The 22,350-nt window shown below is 38.8% G+C and overlaps 1 protein-coding gene and 1 non-coding gene across 2 annotated transcripts; both read left to right on the plus strand.

Moving 5' to 3' along the window:
• Window positions 1–1,916: 1,916 nt before the first annotated feature.
• LOC104715406 (putative pectinesterase 56) lies at window positions 1,917–7,419 on the plus strand. Its single transcript, XM_087469026.1, has 6 exons — window positions 1,917–2,090; window positions 2,520–2,558; window positions 3,008–3,082; window positions 4,623–4,700; window positions 5,413–5,671; window positions 6,567–7,419. Exons 1-6 carry the CDS (start codon window positions 1,917–1,919, stop codon window positions 7,259–7,261), a joined length of 1,320 nt encoding a protein of 439 aa, XP_087325152.1. The 3' UTR covers window positions 7,262–7,419.
• Window positions 7,420–13,836: 6,417 nt separating this feature from the next.
• On the plus strand, window positions 13,837–13,943 carry LOC147948887 (small nucleolar RNA R71). Its single transcript, XR_015586218.1, has one exon. It is a non-coding gene; the product is annotated as a small nucleolar RNA R71 (small nucleolar RNA).
• The last annotated feature ends 8,407 nt before the right edge of the window (window positions 13,944–22,350 follow it).

A 22,350-nucleotide genomic window follows, 5' to 3' on the forward strand; every position in this document is an offset into this window, starting at 1 on the left:
GTTAACGTATGATTTAGTATTTTAGTATGATACAGTGGATAGCTATAATATATTATGATTTTAGTATGATTCGTAATATAGTTGATGTATGATACGCTATACGCTATTCGTAAACCGGTGTACTTTTGATTTCAGTTTGCTATTATATCATCCCAATCAAAGTTATTCTTAATCGAAAACAAAAAAGATAAGCTTCAGTGTTAAGTTTTCCAGATAGAGAAAACAAATTAAAACCATATTAAATATGGGAACCGTATTAACTACATGCAATTTAACTCGATCTGTAAACCATAGTTGATCGGTTAAGAATAATTAAAAAACTTTACAGAAAAAGTATGGATTATGGAGAACATATGTTTGTTTGTATCCTTACAAAACTCTTTCGACAACGACGTTTTATTTGTTTGTCCTGAAACAATAAACTAGAGCCAGAAACTTAAAGAGTTCAAAACTTGCAACAACTTTGTGCAAATGACAGTAAATGCATTAAGGTTTTTTTTTCATTTCCGTCATACAAACATATATAGTGTTAATCTACAAATAAAAATATTAAAAGAAGGGATAACACAAAACAGGTAGTAATAACTAAAAAAGAAGAATATCAAATAGAAAAATGAAATATACCAAAGTAGCTCTATATAACTTCAGTATAGTTGTCTTGTTATAACAAAAAGACCGAGAGTTAGTTGACAAAAATTGAAAAAAAAAAAGTAGCTCTAACTTTCAGAATTTATATTAATTGATTGCACATATAAATTACTTCATTTACATGAACATTTTTTGCTAATCCCACTAGTAAAATGTTTACTTGAACATTTTTTTTAATTTAAAAAACAACTATAAGAACCCATATATATTTTCCTCAATATTATATGAAATTAATTATATATTTTCACTCTATATATACTAAAAGTGAATTTGTCCATCATTATATAATAATACCTATTAAGGGGTCATTGACCTAACATCATTTGTATGATTTCATTGTGCATCTGTACACACGTTTCTTCTACTTACAATCATTTAAAACCATAATTAATGCTCACAATATATTTTTGATGCATGCACATCATTATAACTATGATATATATGTGTATATATATGTATGTATATATATATGTATATATAAATATTTGTAAGATACTTATTTATATGTAACACACAAGAGATTTCGTGCATGTGTGAATTTCTTATTTTAATCTTATTGTCTATATGTGTATTAAAATTTATGTGCATCAATTCACCCTACTAATTAATCACTATAATCATATAAATTAAGTTTGAACAGCATAGATTTATTATATTATACATGCATGCATGCAGAATATAGTTGTCCATATGTTGATACGCATCTTATTACACTTATACAATTACTATTCAACTCGATTGTAGTTCATATTGATCGGTTAAATAAATTTCAGAAATTAAACTTATATGAACTATGGAGAACAACTGTTTGTTTTTATCTTTAAGAATCTGTTTTGACAAAGACAGTTTTTTCGTTTCCTTGGAACAATTATCTTGAGCTAGAAAGTCTCAGAGGGAAATTAAAAGAGTTAAAAACTTTCAGAAGTTGGTGAGCATTGATGAACACATTTTTGCAAATGACATAATATGTAAGGTTTTTTTTTTCATTTCATGATACAAAAAATATCGTCAATGTACAAATAAAAGTATTAAAAGAAGGGATAACACAAAACAAGTAGTAATAATTAAAAGAGAAGAATTTCAAACAAATAAAATAAATCACACGAATTTATTATACCTGAACTACTAATAAGCTGTAAGAGTTTAACTTCCTATTTCTCTATTTAAAAGGATCGATACCTCCTTTAACAAAACAAAAAAGATCGGTATCTCTCTTCTATTCTCTAAAATCATCAAGAAAAGAGAGAGAAAAAAAAAACACTTTTACAATGGAGATTCAATTTCTTTACTCCAAGCTTCCAGTTTTCATCTTTGTTCTACTAGCCTTTTTCGTTTCTCATCCATTTGCATCCTCAACTCCCTCTGATCTTATTGAGATGGTGGTTCCCTCAAAGTCCTCTCTGATGGCGATTCCCTCAGCTTCCTCTGGTCTTGATTCCAAGGTAATGACGAAAGCACTTATTCATTGGTCTCATATTCTTTTGTATACCAAAATTTATCAACGTACCTTAAAATATGTTAATCTATTTGTTAATCCCACTATTATATTGTATACTTCTTTCATGGCAAAAAAAAAGATGATATCAACCAAGATAAAAATGTTAAAAAAGAAAGTACATGTGCATTCTTAAAAACTGATCATTTAAACAAACACTATTTTCCCGTTTTTCTTAATTTGTGTTATTGATCTAGTTTTTATACTAAATTTAAAAGGAGCTCACAGTAGAAAATTTTAAAATATTATCCAAGAAAGAATAATAGCTTTTTTTGTTTACTCCAAGCTTCTAGTTTTCATCTTTGGTCTAATAGCCTTTTTTTTGTTTCTCATCCTTTTCATCCTCATTAACTTCCTCTGATCTTATATATTGCAGATGGTGGTTCCCTCAACATCCTCTGATCTTGATTCCAAGGTAATGACAAAATTAAGCACTTGTTTATTGATCTCATAGTTAACACGTCAAATATTATTTTGTATACCAAAATTTATCAACGTACCTTAAAATATGTTTTTCTATTTGCTAATCCCACTAGTAAAATGTTTACTTCTCTCATGGCAAAAAATATGATATTAACCAAGATATTTTTGTTTACATTTTTTTTTTCTTCATTGGGTTTTAAAAACAATTTTTTAAAATGTTGTTACTAAACTTATGATAACAAAAGGGCACAATAGATTTATTTTAGAAGAGATGCATGGATCAATTTAACTTATCGCTGAAGCTTATCTTTAGTCTTTATTTACAAGTGTTGTGCTCTGTTTTACAGTACCTTACAAATTTTCAGTTTTTATGTTTGCTCTAATAGCCTTTTTTGTTTCTCTAACATTTGAATCTTCAACTTTCTTTGATCTTGTTAAAAGATGGTGGTTCCCTCAAAGTCCTCTGATCTGGCAGAGATGGTGGTTCCTTTAACGTCCTCTGATCTTAATTCCAAGGTAATGAAAAAGCACTTGTTTATTTATCTCATAGTTTATTTATCTCATAGTTAAAACATTAAATATGTATACCAAAATTTATCAACTTACCTTAAAAAGTGTTTTTCTATTTGCTAATCCCACTATTTCTTTCATGGAAAAAAAAAATTATATCAACCAAGATTACATGAAATAAAGTGTATACTTAAAAACTGGTCTTTTCATTGAACATTACTTTTCCGTTGTTCTTAATTTGTGTTATTGATAAAGTTTTTACATGAGTTATTTTAAAAAGGTGTTGAGACACCGATACATTCTGGTTTTCAGATTTATATAGGAACTGCAGATTCGTTAAAAGACTTTACCCGTAGCCATGTGACCTATACGAACTAGTGATTAATTATACTTTAACCAAATGATTTCTTTATGAAATCAAACTCTCGTCTATTAAAAAAAAAACTTCCAATAGACTCGTTCTGCATGACTGAATATTACAATTTATTATCTTAATTAGTTGCATGTTATTTTATTTTTTATGAAGGTTTAGGTTTAATAGCCCCCCCCCCCCCACCATCTGCGCATAGAGTTCATACGAACTAGCTTAGGCGAGTACCCCACACCTCTCTTAGGACATTATTCATTTCTAAATACATAAGTATAATAAATATTGAATAAGATACGTAAAATAAATTGATTGTACAAAAAACTATAGTTTTAAGTCGAAAACATATATTAATCGTAAATTTCACATAATACTTTTTCATGCTTTATATATTATCCTAGTTTAGGTTTAATAGCCCCCCCCCCCCAATTTAGGATATAGTGATGTATACTTTAAAAATCGGTATGTTATAGGTTCTACTTGGCTGGCTTGATTAGCCCCTAAACCTAGGGTATATTATAATCTAATTTTAAACGACATAGTTACGTTATACTAATAAGTAGGTTATATGTAATATTTGGGTTTAGGAGCCATTAAACTTAGGTTTTAACTCTCTCTGTTTGCAAACATTTAGTAGTGTTAACCATGTCTATTACTTTTATTCAGGTGGATAATACACTTTTTTTACATTGCATTTAAAAAGAGCTCACAATAGAAATATTCAAAATATTATCTAGGAAAGAACCCAGCATGAACCAACAAACCCATCGGATGATACCCAAAATATTTACTTTGAATGTTCGTTCTTAAAACATTGGTTTGTTTTCAGTTTTTTTTTCTTCATTGGGTTTTAAAAACTATTCTGATAAATGTTGTCACTAAATTTATGTAGTACGTACAGATTATAGCAACCCATCATGATTAACAAAAGGCCATAATAGATTTATTTTAGAATATTATATAAACGTTAGTACATGGTTATATATACTCGGACTGAACAAGAGATGCGTGGATCAATTTAATTTATCGCTGAAGCTTAATCTCCTTGTCTTTTATTTACAAGTGCTGTGCTCTGTTTTTGCGTTCCTTACTCCAAGCTTTCAGTTTTTATCTTTGCTCTAATAGCCTTTTTTGTTTCTCTAACATTTGCATCTTCAACTTTCTTTGGTCTTATTAAAGATGGTGGTTCCCTCAACGTCCTCTGATTTGATAGAGATGGTGGTTCCTTGGACGTCCTCTGATCTTGATTCCAAGGTAGTGAAAAAGCACTTGTTATATTAATCTCACAATTAAAACATTAAGTATTCTTTTGTATACCAAAATTTATCGAAATCCCTTAAAATTGAAACATGCTTTTATATTTGCTACGCCCTCTATAGAAATGTATACTTTCATGGCAAAAATATGATATCAACCATGATAACCTTTTGTTATAAAAATGGATATTCTTAAAAATTGGTCTTTTCAAAAAATAGTATCAATCCGAGTATGTAACGTTTGTACTTGGTTAGATACACGGATTGAATAAGAGATGTGTTGATAAATTTAATTTATAGCTGAAGCTTAATCTTCTTGTCTTTATTTACAAGTGTTGTGCTCTGTTTTTTTAGTTCATGTTCCGCTTTTTCATGTTTCTGAGCAATTTTAGTATTATAGTTAATCATAGAAGACCAAAAAAAAAAATTGCTTTTTATTCAGTTTTTGTTTTCTCGGATTTTTCCAAAAAAAATTATATATTGTTAAAAAAGTTGCGCTAATTTTCAAAAGAACAAACCTATCATAATTTTTAAAAGAGCAAGCCTATCATAATTGGACAAAAGGCCATTATGGAGATATTTACAATATCTATAACCCAAAACCTCCACAAGTCTTAAAACTAGCAACAACGTAGAGATCATTTTTGACACTTATTAAGTTATTTTCTTGTTAGTAATTATTTAAAATTTCTACGTTGTTTATTAATGTGTAGGCACGTACAGCGAATCTTGTGGTATCTAAAGATGGTACCGGAAACTACAAAACGATAAACGAAGCGGTGGCAGCGGTACCGGCTTTCAGCAAAACACGGTTTGTAATTTATGTGAAGAAAGGAATTTACGACGAGATCATTAACATTGGGAAACCTAAAACCAATTTAACCATCATTGGAGACGGGAGAGACGCAACAATTCTAACCGAGAAGTTGAATGTCAAAGACGGAACAAAAACTTTCTATTCCGCAACACTAGGTAATATAATATCTCTTTATCTCTAATATATTATTGCTTTTTCTATATTTATTAATTTTACTAGATTAATCAACTCGTAACTTGAATAATAAGATCAAATATTGGATACAGTATCATATGCATTTTAAACTAAACATAAATCTAGAAAAAACAAGGTGGTTGAATTTTTACTATGATTGGATTGCAAAAAGATTTGTATCAATTTCTACATAAATCGAATTTTATTTGGTTATACAGTCTGATCATATAAACATTTAGCGTTTGACTATATTCAATGAGTTGAGTATTTTTTTTTATTAAAGCATAATTATACGATGGATAAAATTTTATTGAATGTGTTTGTTTCTCTCAGTAGGAAGATGTAGGACTATATGTTATGTTTGAAGTTTGATAATGGTAAACATAATGACATATTAAAGTAAATAGATTTTATGAAAGTATCTTTATCGTTTAAATGCTCTTCGATAGTTAAGAATTTAACGTTATTCGTTGATTCTGTAAAAATGATAATGTTAAGGAATTATGGATTAATGTTATTAAGCTATAATAGATAACTGAAGTCTACTGTATAGAAACAGAATCAAAACAAATGGATTAATTTATCATGCGTCAGTTTATACTTTATCGTGTCTACTTATTATGAATTGCAAATAGATTTTATGAAAGTATCTTTATCGTTTCAATGTTAACGTCACTGCTATTTGATTCTGTAAAAATGATAATATTAGAGAATTACTGATTAATGTTATTAAGCTAGAATAGATAAGTGATTCGTATAGAAACCGAATGAAACCAAATGGATTTAAGGATTCTGTCATTCACATGAACGCATTGAACATAATCTACTACTTATTATTGTATTTTAAAAACTCTAACGTGATTTATATAATTGCAGCCGTAGATGGAGATGGCTTCATGGCCCAAGATCTCTGCATACGTAACACCGCCGGACCGGAGAAGGGAGCAGCAGTTGCACTTCGAGTTAGCGGGGATCGGGTGGTCATCTACCGTTGCCATATTGACGGGTATCAAGACACGCTTTACGCTCATTCAAACAAACAGTTCTATCGTGATTGCTACATCACGGGCACGGTGGACTTCATCTGCGGTCAAGCTTCGGCGGTGTTCCAAAACTGTCAGATCGAGGCTCGGAAACCAATCGGAGGACAGAGCAATGTCATAACTGCTCAATCTCGTGACAGCCAAAGCTTGATGTCGGGGTTCACGTTTCAGAAATGTAACATAACGGCTAGTAAAGATCTTGATCCGGTAAAAAGAACCTTCAAGTCGTTTCTTGGACGACCATGGGGCGTATTATCAAGAGTGGTCTTTATGGAGTCGTTCATGGGTGATCTTATCGATCCTGCGGGTTGGACCCCATGGGACAGTGACCTTAGCCGCCTATCTACTCTCTATTATGGAGAATATGAAAACAATGGCCCTGGAGCTGATACAAAGAAGCGAGTGACATGGAAGGGATTTAGAAAGATAACTGATCCGAAGGAAGCAATTAACTTCACCGTAGGAAGGCTTCTTGATGGAGATGTGTGGTTGAAGCCAACCGGAGTTCCTTATGAACTAGGTCTTTAATAATTACATTGTCTTATGTGATGTTGTCGACAATGTATTAATTAACGTAAAACCTACTCTATATATAGAATGTTAATTATCTATTATGAACAAAAAAATATGTGGTACCCATAGTATCATATGATTACTCTGATTTATAATAATATTGATATTTGTCTTATTTAGTGTTAAGAAATAGAATTTACTACCTAAAGTGGAAATTTTGTGGAATGGTTTGTACATTGCCGTATCACCTATGCGCTCAAGAAGCTTTCCATGACATGATTTTGTACTATTTCTTTTCTGCTCTGTCTTAAGCTTAAAGGTTTATGCCAACCTCTCTCCCTTTGTACACAACTTCTTTAGGTTGATCAACCAATTGTGGATTCTGGACCAAATTTTACATCAACGAAATCTGCAAATTTTAGAAGTTATCTAATTTACCAAAAAAAACAAACACATTGAATGCATTGACCATTTAAAACTTGGGAAAAAACTAGTTTGACCCAAATTAAGGAGTTAATTGCTAAACTAACTCATAAAATTTGAGGGTTAGTTGAGTTATTTTCATACCTAAAATACCCTTTCTTGCTTTGTTAAAAAAAAATAAGAAGACAATTTTACCCTTGATTAAATGTTCCAGAGATTTTTTTTTTAAAAAATTATACAAAATCTGTTGTACTAGTTATGACAGATTTATGTATGAACGACAAATTTTTTATCCATGACAAATTTTCTCTGACAGACTTATTTTGGCCGGCAGATTTATTTGAAGAGTGTTATGACAGATTTATTTTTAACAGCAGATTTATTTTTCATGACAAACTTATTTATGAAGACACGACAGACTTTCATAATATTAGACAAATTTGTTATAATGTGTGGCGGATTATTTTTTCATTGTTGCAACAGATTTATTTTTCGTTAAAATCGGTCGTAAAATGACAGATTTTTAAGCAGGAAAATAATTAGTAGGTTGACATCTAGTTCTAACAGATTTGTTTCAGGTTACGACAAATTTTTTAATGTAACGAAGAATCTGTTGTTTGATAACAAACTTCTTAAATTTTTTTAAAAATTGCTAAAATGACCTATATTAAAACTATATGTTATGACAGATTTATTTAAGTTATGATAATTTTGTTTTTGGGTATCAAAAATTTGCTGTTTGATAACAGATTTATTAGATATAACTATAGTGACAACAAATTTGTTTAATGTTACGACAGATTTGTATATTTAATATAATGATGACAGATTTGCATATTGGATATAAACAATTTCTAGGGTTCATACTTAGCCCAGATTTTACAGCTTTCCAGCAATTACTTGGTCAGGAAGTAACGTGCATAACTCCTCGAGTTTAACTCGTATTGAAACTCTGTCAGTTACTATGGATTGTTGGCTTGTTGGAGATCACGCCGGCCTCTTCAGCTTGCTGGAATGGTCTTAGCTCCTGCGTTGAAGAGCCCTAAAATTTGGTTCTCCCACACTGCCTTTATCTCCAATTTCCTTTTACTTTCTTGCTCTTCTTCACCTCTATTCACTCCGGCTTTGTTCTTCCACCCCCATCGAGGCTTGCCACAGCCATGGAGTGACTAAACGGAGCCATTGGTAGTCCACAACCTCCTCAACAACTCGTTCTCTATATCCTCCCCACAACTTGCTCTCTCTCTCCTCCCCACATCTAGTTCTCTTTTCCGATAACAATACAGCCACAACACAACGACGCTGGCTATGGAACTCAGATTGCTTCCCCTCTTTTCTTTTCTCGGATTTGTCTTGAATTGGCTGGTACAATAAACTTCACGATTCAACCAACAAACTCTCAAACAATCGATTCGATGTTCATAAGAAAACACGGAATCAATAAGCCAACTCTCAGGATGAGAGAAACCCAGCAACAAGAATCTTTTTAGTCGTTTACAAGTTTTCTTAACAAATGATTTCTCATAAAAAGAAGAATTGAGCTAACACTTGCTCATATAGTCTCTAACGACTAGTTTTGATCGTCCAACCATAACCCACCACGTATCCACGTTTTATTCGTCCACCAACAAGTTGTACTTCCACACTTGGGAGCTCACACGCTCGGTTCTGCATCACATCTCCCCCTGTTAGCAGAACCTTGACCGCAAGGTTCTGATATGCTCAAATTTACCCTAGAGCTACTCTCTCAAATTAAGAGATCACTGCAGTACTTAGGGGTCGAATTCCACAAGGACTCAAGTCTATACAATGGATTATAGAGTTTTATAATTATGCTAAACAAATTAATTTAAATTAAAATAGCAATGCAAAATATTAAATAAAGCTGTTGTAAATTCAGAAGATCAAAAAGCTAGGCCTAGGGAATTTCTCAGGAAATTATGAAATATTAAATCAATCAATAAATTAGGATTCAAGCAATTAAGATCAGATCTACACCTCTAAACACTTCTGTAAAATAAATCAGTTCTCACTGCAAATATTATCTAAATTTAAAACCAGAAAATCCAAATCTCTTTGTAAAATTCTAGGTTAAAAATCAGGAATAAAATCAGGTTTAGATTGTTCACAAAATTATTAAATCAAATCTCTTTGCAAGAAATAATTTTGCTCATCAAAAGGTTTTATCAGGAAAATTAATTATATTCTCATATCAACCAATAATCCTAAGATCTAAATCCAGATGACTAATCAAAGATCTAGCATTAAGAACAACCTATGATGAAGATCTAGAAAGATAAAGAATCCTACATAAACAGATCTAACAATTCATAAAATCCTTGTGAAAAATCCTAAACCTAACAAGCAAACTACTCAGACATAATAAATGAAGAGCAATACATCTTTCTGAATAATAAGCAATTGAAATTAAAAAGAGTAAGAAGGAGTTTAGGAATTCTTCTCTCAAAGAGTTCAGATCTCTCTCCAATAGCTCTCAAAAATCTCTTAGGATTGCAGGAAGAATAATAACTTGCTAAAATAAAACTTTTGGGTTTTAAAAACCTAAAAACTATATATATATATGTCCTAAAACACGTCAGGGACTTATGTTGCAATTTTGGAAGACTTTGGGGCAGAATTGTAAAATATCCAATTTTGTGATTCTTCATCGGCTAAAGAGGGTGTCGATCGATGCTCCCAATCTTGGTGTCGATCGATGCCCTTGTTTTGCCTCGAGTCCAAATTGATTCTTCCGGTTAAATGCTCTAGAATCATCCAAATTGCTCCATTTCGCTCCTTTCATGCTAAAAACCTGTAAAGACTCAAAAACAATCTATAAACAAATGAAAAGACACTAAAAGACTCCTTATATCATGGTTAAAAACCATAAAAGCCATGATATATCAACTCTCCCAGACTTAGCCTTTGCTTGCCCTCAAGCAAAACATAAGCTTAGACATGTGAAAGAGGTTTGAAAACAGGGAACTCACTCAACTGCATGATGAATCTTATTTGCACTCTTCATTTACCTGACTCAAGAACTTACTTCTTATACTCAACCATGATAAGCATCAACATTCCTTACTCAAATCCCACAATCCTCTGGAATCTCTGAAATCTCCATTGACATCTCATTAAATAAATTAAAGCAAGTACATGTGAGTTCTTACCTTGGGTGTATTCATCAGTGGCATATGGATTCTCTTCAGGCCAAGACATTCTTCTTACATCTCCTTTCCTCTCCCTTTTCTCACTTCCAATTCTTTTTTCTTTCCTCTCTTTTCTTAATCAAAGGTGTAAGCGAATACCGGGGTCATTGGTAATTTACCTACCCCTCGCTTCCAAGCTTTGTGTGATCATTTGACTCAAGAGTAGAATAATGAGGTCACAGGTAATTTACCTACCTCTCTAAACTGATCAAAATCATCTCATCTTTTATCCTTTTTCTGATCTTTTTTTTAAAGCACTGAAGGGAAGAGAGAGGGGAGACATACTTTGAAAAATTGCACTGTCCTGTATGGCCCGAAGAAGAAGTCTAGTCCACTGATTTCCAACCCCAAAGTAAGAGATTAAGTCTGGTTAAAATCCTGATAAAAGTTGAGACAACGTTAGATCAATCAGATATCCATTGAATAAGGGCTTTCAGGATTGTTGATAAGGCTCATAGTCTTTCTAAGCTTCAGTTCTGAGATCAAGCATAAACAAGTAATCATTAGAGTGTTAGCCAAATAAGAGAAATCATTAATCAAGATCATAATTCCCAAAGCCAAAAAAGAAAAATTTGAAAAATTTGACTCAAACTTTATGGTTTTGACTGACACAACTGAAACTCAAAAACAGAAAACGTAGTTAGTAATTAACCTCCCCCAGACTTAAACAACACTGTCCCCAGTGTTATCAAGCCTAAAATTGGCAAAAGAAAAATAAAAATAAATATAAATGAAAATCAAAAGAAAAAGAAAAACTTAACAGTGGGTTGCCTCCCACTAAGCGCTTGTTTTCAGTCATTAGCTTGACTTTACTGGAGCTCAGGCTTCCGGTGGATCAGAACATGGCATTGAATGCTTCTAAGAGAATGACCTCTTCATCCAAGGTGGTGTATAAGCTTTAGGTGCATGAGGTCTGCCAAGGATGTGAGGAACAGGACCAGGACGGGATTTAGGGATGGTATTGCTTCTCTTATGTCCTGCAAAATCATCAACAAAAGAAACAAGCGCTCTACGATAATCTCGTGGCTTGGTTAACTGTAAAACAGTTTTTGTACCTTTGAAATTCTTATTGATGATAGGAGGAGGTTTGGGTAATGAAGATGCATACCTTGGCCTTACCTGAGGACTCTGGAGTGTGGAGTGGGAGACTTTCTGTTTGGGATTAGGTTTCGAACTTGAAACTTCAGTTTTGGACAAGCTTTGTCTCGGTCGTGGAGGGGTGTCGATCGATGCCTCGTTGTTGGTGTCGATCGACACTGCTTCTGATGCTCGTGAATCTGCTTCTCTGCAGCTTATCTGAGCAATCTTCTCAACAAAAAACATTTGTCCATCAATGGTAGGAGCTCTCCTCAGTTTATCCATCTCAAAACTCATACTCAAACCATCCACATTCAGTGTTATGTGTCCTTTCTGCACATCTATGATTGCACCAGCTGTAGCCAAGAAAGATCTTCCTAAGATGAGAGGATCTTTAGGCTCTTGATCCTACTTCAGCACGACAAAGTCAGTGGGAATCATGAAGTTGCCAACCTTAATTGGAATATCCTCTAAAACACTTCAGGAATTCTTCGGGATCGATCAGCTAGGATTAGAGAAATCTGAGTTGGCTTGAATTCTGTCATCCCAAGTCTCACAGCAACAGAATGTGGCATCAAGTTGATACTAGAGCCAAGATCACAAAGTGAGTGAGAAAACCTTCCTACTGAGATTGAGCAATCAAGTACAAAGCTTCCAGGATCTCGTAGCTTCTTAGCAGTCCTACACTGAATTGCTGCACTCACTTTCTCAGAGACAACTACTTCCTGCTTCCTCTATTTCCTCCTTTGAACAGGCTGGTTCAACATAATCGCACTGACATCCTTAGTAAGTAGTGCTCCTTCCTCAGGGCTCAAACCATTTGATACCATTCTCTTGACATAGCGCTTAAGTGGTGGTGAAAGCTTCACTGCATCAACCAATGGCATCTCAATCATCACCTTGTCCATCATAGCCTTGCATCTAGCTTCCTCAAGCTCCTGCTTAGACCTCCTAGGCTTAGGAAAAGGAACCTTAGGTTGGTACACCCTCTCAACTGCTGGAACCTGAGATTTTGCGGTTTATGGGCTCGTCTGAGATGAGTGTCGACCGACACCCAACTGGTGTCGATCGACATCATCATCTGGGTTCGAGAGTTTGGTCGATTTCTCACCATGTTCTGCAGAATCAATTTCATCAACTTCTTCATCTCTTACTGATATAGCATTGCAAGCATGCTTGGGGTTTGACTCAGTTCTCGCAGGAAGATACCCCTCTTGTCGTTTGACAGACCCAACAGTCTGTGCAACTTGACTCTCCAGCTTCTTAACATGAATGTTCAATGCTTCAATCTTTCCATTCAGCTCAGTGTAGACATTGTCAATCTTTCCATTGAATGTCACTGTCAAATGCTCCTGTCCTTGCAAAAGCTGCTCAAGCATGGCTTCCATTCTACTCTCTGAAGAATTCTTAGGAGGTGGAGACTGATAGGATGAGTTCCCATAGGTCCTTGTATAGCCATTGTTCTGTTGCTGCTTCTGGTCACCATTGTAAGGTCTGTTGCCTTGCTGATTACCGAATATCTGTCCCTGATACCCAGCTCCATACACATAGTTGACATTCTCCTATGTATTCTCTGGCTCTGGCTCAAATGTCTCAACTCGAGCAGCAAATTGGACTGACTTCTTTCCAATAAGAAGATTGTGTACTGAATCCAGCTTAGCATTAACAGAAGCTAGCTGGTTTGAATCAAACTCTCCATGCAGTCTCTTTCTTTCATCATCAGCTCTTTTAGTGCTATTGCTAGAAGCCAAATTCTCAATCAAAACTTCAGCATCTTCTGGAAATCTTGTCTTGAAGTTCCCATGACTTGCAGCATCCAAAGCTAACTGATACTTCCAGTCACACCCTCTAAAGAAGATACTCAACAGTTGTACCCTTGAAAAACCATGGTGTGGACAGTCCCTCTGATAAGCTTTGAATCTCACCCAAGCCGCCTTGAAAGCTTCATCATGTCCTTGCTTGAATGAAGAGATCTTGACACTCAGCTCATCTGACATTGCATCATCATAGAAATAATTGAGGAATGCCACCTTGATCATGCCAGTTTGTCAAAGATCCAGCTGGCAACTGCTTCAACCACTGAGATGCCTCTCTTGCAAGTGAGTAAGGGAAGAGTTTGCAGAAGATGTAGTCCTCAGTCACCCCATTAGCTTTGATGCTAGTCACCAGATCCTCAAAATGCTCAATGTGGTCCAAGGGCTTCTCATTGGGCAAAGCAGAGAAAGGTCTCTGCCCAACTAGTTGAAAGTACGCAGGTTTCAGCTCAAAGTCATTCCTCTGGAATGGAGGAGGAACAATAGCAGACCAGTTCTCATACACAAGATCAGCCCGGTTGTAGTCAACAATGGTCATGATCAAGTCTCTGTTGTTCTCCTGTCTTCGAACCGGATTGTTAACGTGGTTTGCAGCTCCACGTCCGTCTACAGGAAGGGGGTGTCGATCGATGCCACCTTGTTGGTGTCGATCAACACCAAGGTTCTGCTCATCAACGACGACAGCCTGCTCATTGACAACAGGTTCAGCAATTACATTGCCTTCTGCATCCAGCTTTTGGCCGTGCTCATTACGCAAGTGGCCCTCTTGATCACTCAAAGCACCATCCTCATCTCGCATCAGAATGATTGGGTTAACCATCTTCAAGGATTTGGCTGCTTTTCTGTTCTCACGCTCAAGTTTTCCCAACTCCTGGTTTGAAAGCTTCAGAATTGGACCAGTCTTGTTGCTCCTTGTGTTAGGCTTATTAGGCATGTTAGTTTGAAAATACACACAAGAGAAAAGAAAACAAAAGCGTGTTAGTTTGAAAATAAAAAGAAAAATTTAGACAAAATCTAAAACTCAAATCTAATGGTAGATCAAAGAGTCCCCGGCAACGGCGCCAAAATTTGATATGCTCAAATTTACCCTAGAGCTACTCTCTCAAATTAAGAGATCACTGCAGTACTTAGGGGTCGAATTCCACAAGGACTCAAGTCTACACAATAGATTATAGAGTTTTATAATTATGCTAAACAAATTAATTAAAATTAAAATAGCAATGCAAAATATTAAATAAAGCTGTTGTAAATTCAGAAGATCAAAAAGCTAGGCCTAGGGAATTTCTCAGGAAATTATGAAATATTAAATCAATCAATAAATTAGGATTCAAGCAATTAAGATCAGATCTAGAACTCTAAACACTTCTGTAAAATAAATCAGTTCTCACTGCAAATATTATCTAAATTTAAAACCAGAAAATCCAAATCTCTTTGTAAAATTCTAGGTTAAAAATCAGGAATAAAATCAGGTTTAGATTGTTCACAAAATTATTAAATCAAATCTCTTTGCAAGAAATAATTTTGCTCATCAAAAGGTTTTATCAGGAAAATTAATTATATTCTCATATCAATCAATAATCCTAAGATCTAAATCCAGATGACTAATCAAAGATCTAGCATTAAGAACAATCTATGATGAAGATCTAGAAAGATAAAGAATCCTACATAAACAGATCTAACAATTCATAAAATCCTTGTGAAAAATCCTAAACCTAACAAGAAAACTACTCAGACATAATCAATGAAGAGCAAAACATCTTTCTGAATAATAAGCAATTGAAATTAAAAAGAGTAAGAATGAGTTTAGGAATTCTTCTCTCAAAGAGTTCAGATCTCTCTCCAATTGCTCTCAAAAATCTCTCAGGGTTGCAGGAAGAATAATAACTTGCTAGAATAAAACTTTTGGGTTTTAAAAACCTAAAAACTATATATGATGTGACCGCCGGACACGGTCGTCTACGATCGCGGTACGGACGCGGCTTGAGCTCTCGGCCAACTTTCAATCGGTGAAGCTGTTCACGGCCGAGGTTCTTGGCTTCGGATCTAGGGGAGAATCAAACGATGGAAACGGAGTTTGAAGGAATTCAAACGAGCCGTTCGAGAGATTCTCCGGGAAGCCATGAACGGTTCAATCGGACAGTACGGATGCGGGACGAGCGGGTGGACGTTTTCGAGGGAAACGATAGCGGGAATGATTTGAGATGGTTCGGGGGGACTCGAGAAAGATGAAAGAGGACAGATGGAAACGTGATGAAGGGAAATACGGATGGATGGATTGACGACACAAGAGGTTTGGCTCTCCTCTTGATACGGTCGCTAACAAGGGCGAACCCGGTTCGCGTCTTGTTAGGGTTTTCTCAAGGTTCAATCCCGGATTGAAGAAAGAGAAGAGTGAGACAAGTTTCAAGAATCTCTCTTGAGGAAAAGTTTTATTTTCATACAAGTCTAAGGAGGAACAAGGGCTTAAAGAGAGTTTAAATAGCTAGGTCTAGATAGGAGCTTAAGGACACGCGGATTCATCTTGATCCGCACATCGTCCTTTTGACGTGTCCCCTTTACAAAGAGAACACATCGCCACCTTTTGACTAACACGCTTAGCCACAAACACTCTCCAACGTTCACAAACATAGGATCAAAAGAGAATATTCTCAAGTTCAAAATTAAACCAAAAATAAGAGGGAAAGAGAGATAACCGCCTTGGCCTTGCGCGTGAAGCAACTTAGCCTTTAGGCGTTTTGCGTTTAGCTCCATGCCTCGTTAAAACCTCCTCCGGTAAAACCCATTGGGACAAACCCGGAGTGAGGAAAAAGAGTACACTTCCTCGCTTAACGACTTGACCGTCTTCACTCTTGGGTAAGAGTGAAGACTAAGCGGACTGAGCCCTCGGAGTCTTTGTTGGGTGGCTGGTGTCGGACGTAGGTTTGGACAAATAGGTTGAGCCGCTGTTTGGCCGCCTTTGCTGAGCTCTTGGAACGTGTGGTGGCTCCGGGAAGGATCGTTGGAGCCTTGGCCACGTTTGAAGAGGTTGCCCTGGTCGCGTCCGATGCGTCTTGGTCAGGCGTCTCGGTCGCGTCCGGCGTGTCTTGGTCTTCTTGGCTGAGGTCGCGTCCTGCGATCACATCATTCCCTCCCCCTTGAAAAGGTTTTGTCCCCAAAACATCTTCGTCTTCACCTACATCAAACGGAACGAGGTCAGTGACATTGAATGAGGTGGATGTACCAAACTCACCTGGAAGCTCAAGTCGGTAGGCGTTATCGTTGATCTTCTCGATGACTCGGAATGGGCCATCTCCTCGCGGGCTGAGCTTGTCCTTGCGTTTCTGCTGGAACCTCTCCGGCCTGAAGTGTAACCAGACCCAATCACCAGGTTTGAACAGCATCGGTTTACGTCCTCGGTTGAGGAAGCGTGCATACTGCTCGTTCCTTCGCTCTATGTTGGCTCGGACCTCCTCGTGCAAAGCCTTGACCATTTCTGCTCGTGCGACTCCGTCTTGATTCTCGGCTTCATTCGGTGGTATAGGGAGGAGATCCAGGGGCGTCAAAGGCTTGAATCCGTATGCGACCTCGAATGGCGACCTTTTCGTAGTTGAATGCACCGCTTGGTTGTATGCAAACTCGATGATCAGAATGCACTCGAGCCAGGAGCCTTTGTTGCTGGCGATAGCTGTGCGGAGTAAGGCGCCTATTGATCTGTTGACGACCTCCGTTTGGCCGTCGGTCTGAGGGTGAGCCGCGGTGGAGTACAGTAACTTCGTCCCGAGCTTGCGCCAAATAGTTCGCCAGAAGTGACCAAGGAACTTGGGATCCCGATCGGATATGATGGTGCGCGGAACGCCATGAAGCCTTACGACCTGACTAAAGAACAAGTTCGCCAATTGCACAGCATCATTGTTCTTATTGCATGGAATGAAGTGAGCCATCTTCGAGAACCTATCAACAACCACCATGATACTATCTTTATGCGCCAAGAGGGGTAGGCCGAGGATGAAATCCATGGAGAGATCGATCCATGGTGCGGTGGACACGGGCAAAGGCATGTAGAGGCCATGCGGGTGAGTTGTCGACTTGGAGGTGCGACAAGCTATGCAACGGCCGACGTGCTTTTCTACCATACTTCGCATCTTTGGCCAGTAAAAATGCTCCTTGAGCACGGCCAAGGTCTTGGTGATGCCAAAATGACCCGCTAAACCTCCACTATGGGCTTCACGAACTAGCAACTCCCGGATAGAACCATTTGGTATACACAGCCTTCGACCTCTGAACAGGAAACCCTCGTGAATGTAGAACTCGGTGTAGATTCCTTTCCCATGGTTCTGGAAGCAATCTCCAAACTCAACATCTCCAGCATAAGCATCTTTGATGCTTTCAAAACCCAATACGCGCGCGTCCATTGTGGTGATTAGTGCATGCCGTCTTGACAAGGCGTCGGCGACTACGTTCTCCTTGCCCTTCTTGTACTTAATGACGTATGGAAACGACTCAATGAACTCCAACCATTTCGCATGACGTCTCTTGAGGTTGGTCTGGCCGCGGAGATGCTTGAGAGTTTCGTGATCAGTGTGAATCACAAACTCTCTCGCCAATAGATAATGTTGCCAAACCTCCATGGCACGAACGAGGGCGTATAACTCCTTGTCATACGTAGGGTAATTAAGCGTAGCTCCACTAAGCTTCTCACTAAAGTACGCCACCGGTTTGCCTCCTTGAGTCAGGACAGCTCCGACTCCAACTCCCGACGCATCGCACTCAACCTCAAAAGTTTTGTTGAAGTCGGGCAATGTAAGCAAGGGTGCTTGCGTGAGGCGTTTCTTGAGCTCGGTGAACGCCTTGTCTTGTTCCTCTCCCCATCGAAACTCGCTGTTCTTCTTGATCACGGAGGTGAGAGGCGCGGCGATCGTACTGAAATCTCGCACAAACCTCCGGTAAAAACTGGCTAGGCCGTGGAACGACCGGACTTGAGTGATGCTCGTGGGCGTGGGCCACTCCTCTATTGCGCGTATCTTCTCTCCATCGACCTTGAGGCCCTGCGAACTCACAACAAAGCCTAAAAAGACCAATTCATCAGCAGCAAACACGCACTTTTTCAAGTTTGCGTAGAGTTGCTCTTCGCGGAAGGTAAACAAGACAGCCTCTAGGTGTTTTACATGATCAGTCAAACTAGAGCTATATACCAATATATCATCAAAATAAACCACTACGAACTTATTGATAAACGATCTCAAAACATGGTTCATAAGACGCATAAAGGTAGAGGGGGCGTTAGAAAGACCGAATGGCATTACCAGCCATTCGTACAAACCCTGTTTTGTCTTGAAGGCCGTTTTCCACTCGTCACCCTCCTTCATCCGAACTTGATGGTAGCCGCTCTTCAGATCGATCTTTGAGAAGACACTAGCGCCGCTAAGCTCGTCTAGCATGTCATCGAGGCGTGGAATGGGGTGGCGGTATTTGATAGTGATGTTGTTGACGGCTCGACAGTCAACGCACATCCTCCATGATCCGTCTTTCTTCGGGACTAGTATCACTGGTACAGCACACGGACTCAAACTCTCTCGGACGTAACCTTGCGCCATGAGCTCTTTGACTTGTCGCTCAAGCTCCTTCGCCTCTTCGGGGTTGACACGGTAGGCCGGCCGGTTGGGAAGCTGCGCTCCTGGGACTAGATCGATCTGATGTTCGATGCCTCTGATCGGTGGTAGACCTTCGGGGAGTTCTTCGGGGAACACATCGGCGAATCGCTTGAGGACGCCGCGTATGACCTCCGGTAAGGCTTCTAGTGAACCATCAAGATCTGAAAGCAATGCATCTCGAAACAACATCAAAATCACTTGGGCTGAGTCCTTAAGGGACTTTCTAACATCACCATATTGAATCAAGAAATTCTTTTTATCGTTCGAGTCTTTAGACAACTTGTCTTGCATTTCATGTACTTGCGTGGGGCTCAAGGGTTTCAAGCAAATACGTTTGTTGTCATGAACGAAAAAGTATTGGTTAGTATGGCCGCAGTGTGTGGTGCGCTTATCAAACTGCCATGGGCGCCCCAATAAGAGGTGGCTAGCTTGCATAGGCACCACATCACAAAGAACTTGATCCTTATACGGACCGATACTGAATGGGACAGTGACTTGTTCCTTTACTTGGATCACGGTCTTATCATTTAACCAGCTCAAGCGATAAGGGCGAGGGTGGTTTGTGGTTTCAAGAGAAAGTTTCTTGACAAGACTGGAACTTGCCACATTAGTGCAAGAACCTCCGTCTATGATCAAGCCACAAACGCGACCACTTACAGTGCATCTCGTGTGGAAGATGTTGTCACGTTGGTTGGCGTCATCCGTGGCTACACCAGCGTTCAGGATGCGGCGTATCATGAGCAGCTCTCCGACCTCGGGTTCCGCAACAGCTTCTTCCAGCTCGGTTTCTCCTCGCACCATTTCTTCAGCGGCCTCATCGTCGGACTCGATCTCACCAGCCTCGGTCAGTATCATCGTCCGTGCGTTCGGACAATCACGAGCGTAATGGCCTCTCCCTTGACACTTGAAACATACAATGTCGCGGCTCCAGACGTCGGTGGTGTTGCGTCGCGGATCTTGGCGCTCATTGGTGGCCTGCTCCCTAGGTTTGAACCTTGAGTCCGCGCTGGTCGCCTTTGGTTTCTCCGGCAAGCGGTTTGATGGCGACGCGTTAGCAGTCCAATTGGTAGCTCCTTGAGTTCGGCCACGAGGCGCAGAGGCGCTCTTCTTCTTGATTTGAGTCTCAATTTGCACCGAGAGAGGCAACAACTCTTCAAAGTTTTGATAGGGTTGGCGCTCGACCTTGCGCGCAATGCGCTCTTGCAACCCCTCCAAGAACTGAGCCATGAGTGATTCTTCGGAGTCATCGACTTGCAACCGGTTGCGCAAGTGTTCAAATTCTTCGTAATACTCCTCCACGTTCCGTGCGCCTTGCGTTAGTCGCCAAAACTTCTTCTGGAGCTCGCGGTGGTAGTAGGGAGGCACGTAGCGCCTTCGCATCTCTGCTTTCAAGACCTCCCAAACAGTGATAGGTCGGTCGCGGTTGCGTCGTTGTTCAGCTTCCAGTCGATCCCACCAGGTAAGGGCGTGATCGGTGAATTGTGCCACCGCATATTGGACCTTTCGTAGCTCCGGATAGGCATGGCACGAGTATAAGTGGTCCATGCGACTTTCCCATTCAAGATAGGCCTCAGGGTCTGACTTGCCTGCGAACGTTGGTGGGACCATCTTGTGGTGCGGCTCATAACATCTCGGACCTTCGTCGTCTTGATCGTCATAGCGGTGTCGTCGTCTAGGCCTTGGTTCAAAGTCCTCATTGGACTGATCACTCGCCGGCTCGCGTCGTGGTCGCCTCGCGGGTAACGGATCTTCGCGAGGGGGGTTCATAAGTTCAATCCTTGTGAGGCGATCAGCTAGTTGCTCTAGGCCGGTTCGTAATGCGGCGAGGGTGACACCAATCTCTGGTGGCGCTGGTGGAATTTCTTCGGCCATCGTACGGACTGGTTGTTGGTGACGTGGCGTGGCTCCGCGGTATAGGTTTGAATTTAAACCTCGCAAAAAAGAAAACCACACGTGAGTCTCACACGCTCAAGAGGACCACACAAAGATTCGTTCCTCTAACAATGATTGAGGACAGCTATGACACATACAATCCTATGACTAAAACAAATAAAGCAAAAGCAAAAGTAAAAGTGCTACGCGACAAGAATTGCTTTATGCCTAAGACCGGAAACACAAAAACTAATCGCGAAACTAGCGTTATGGATCTAAAAGTAAGCTCACAAGAACACAAAGGAACAGAGATATGAACACGAAGAACAAATGCGAATTCTAACAACCTAAGCGGACGAAAGACAATCCTAAACATGCACCAAATTAAACCAAAAAGATCAAGCGAGTCCTATGGAACTAAAAGATGCAAGCTTTAAACTCAAAGATTGAAACTTTAAAGGAACAGAGAGTTCTGGAAATAAACAACCTCGTAGGAGCTTTGAAGCTCTGATACCAAGCTGATGTGACCGCCGGACACGATCGTCTACGATCGCGGTACGGACGCGGCTTGAGCTCTCGGCCAACTTTCAATCGGTGAAGCTGTTCACGGCCGAGGTTCTTGGCTTCGGATCTAGGGGAGAATCAAACGATGGAAACGGAGTTTGAAGGAATTCAAACGAGCCGTTCGAGAGATTCTCCGGGAAGCCACGAACGGTTCAATCGGACAGTACGGATGCGGGACGAGTGGGTGGACGTTTTCGAGGGAAACGATAGCGGGAATGATTTGAGATGGTTCGGGGGGACTCGAGAAAGATGAAAGAGGACAGATGGAAACGTGATGAAGGGAAATACGGATGGATCGATTGACGACACAAGAGGTTTGGCTCTCCTCTTGATACGGTCGCTAACAAGGGCGAACCCGGTTCGCGTCTTGTTAGGGTTTTCTCAAGGTTCAATCCCGGACTGAAGAAAGAGAAGAGTGAGACAAGTTTCAAGAATCTCTCTTGAGGAAAAGTTTTATTTTCATACAAGTCTAAGGAGGAACAAGGGCTTAAAGAGAGTTTAAATAGCTAGGTCTA

The sequence above is a fragment of the Camelina sativa genome, chromosome 2 (assembly GCF_030686135.1).
Source record: "Camelina sativa cultivar CO46 ecotype springtype chromosome 2, ASM3068613v1".
NCBI lineage: Eukaryota > Viridiplantae > Streptophyta > Magnoliopsida > Brassicales > Brassicaceae > Camelina > Camelina sativa.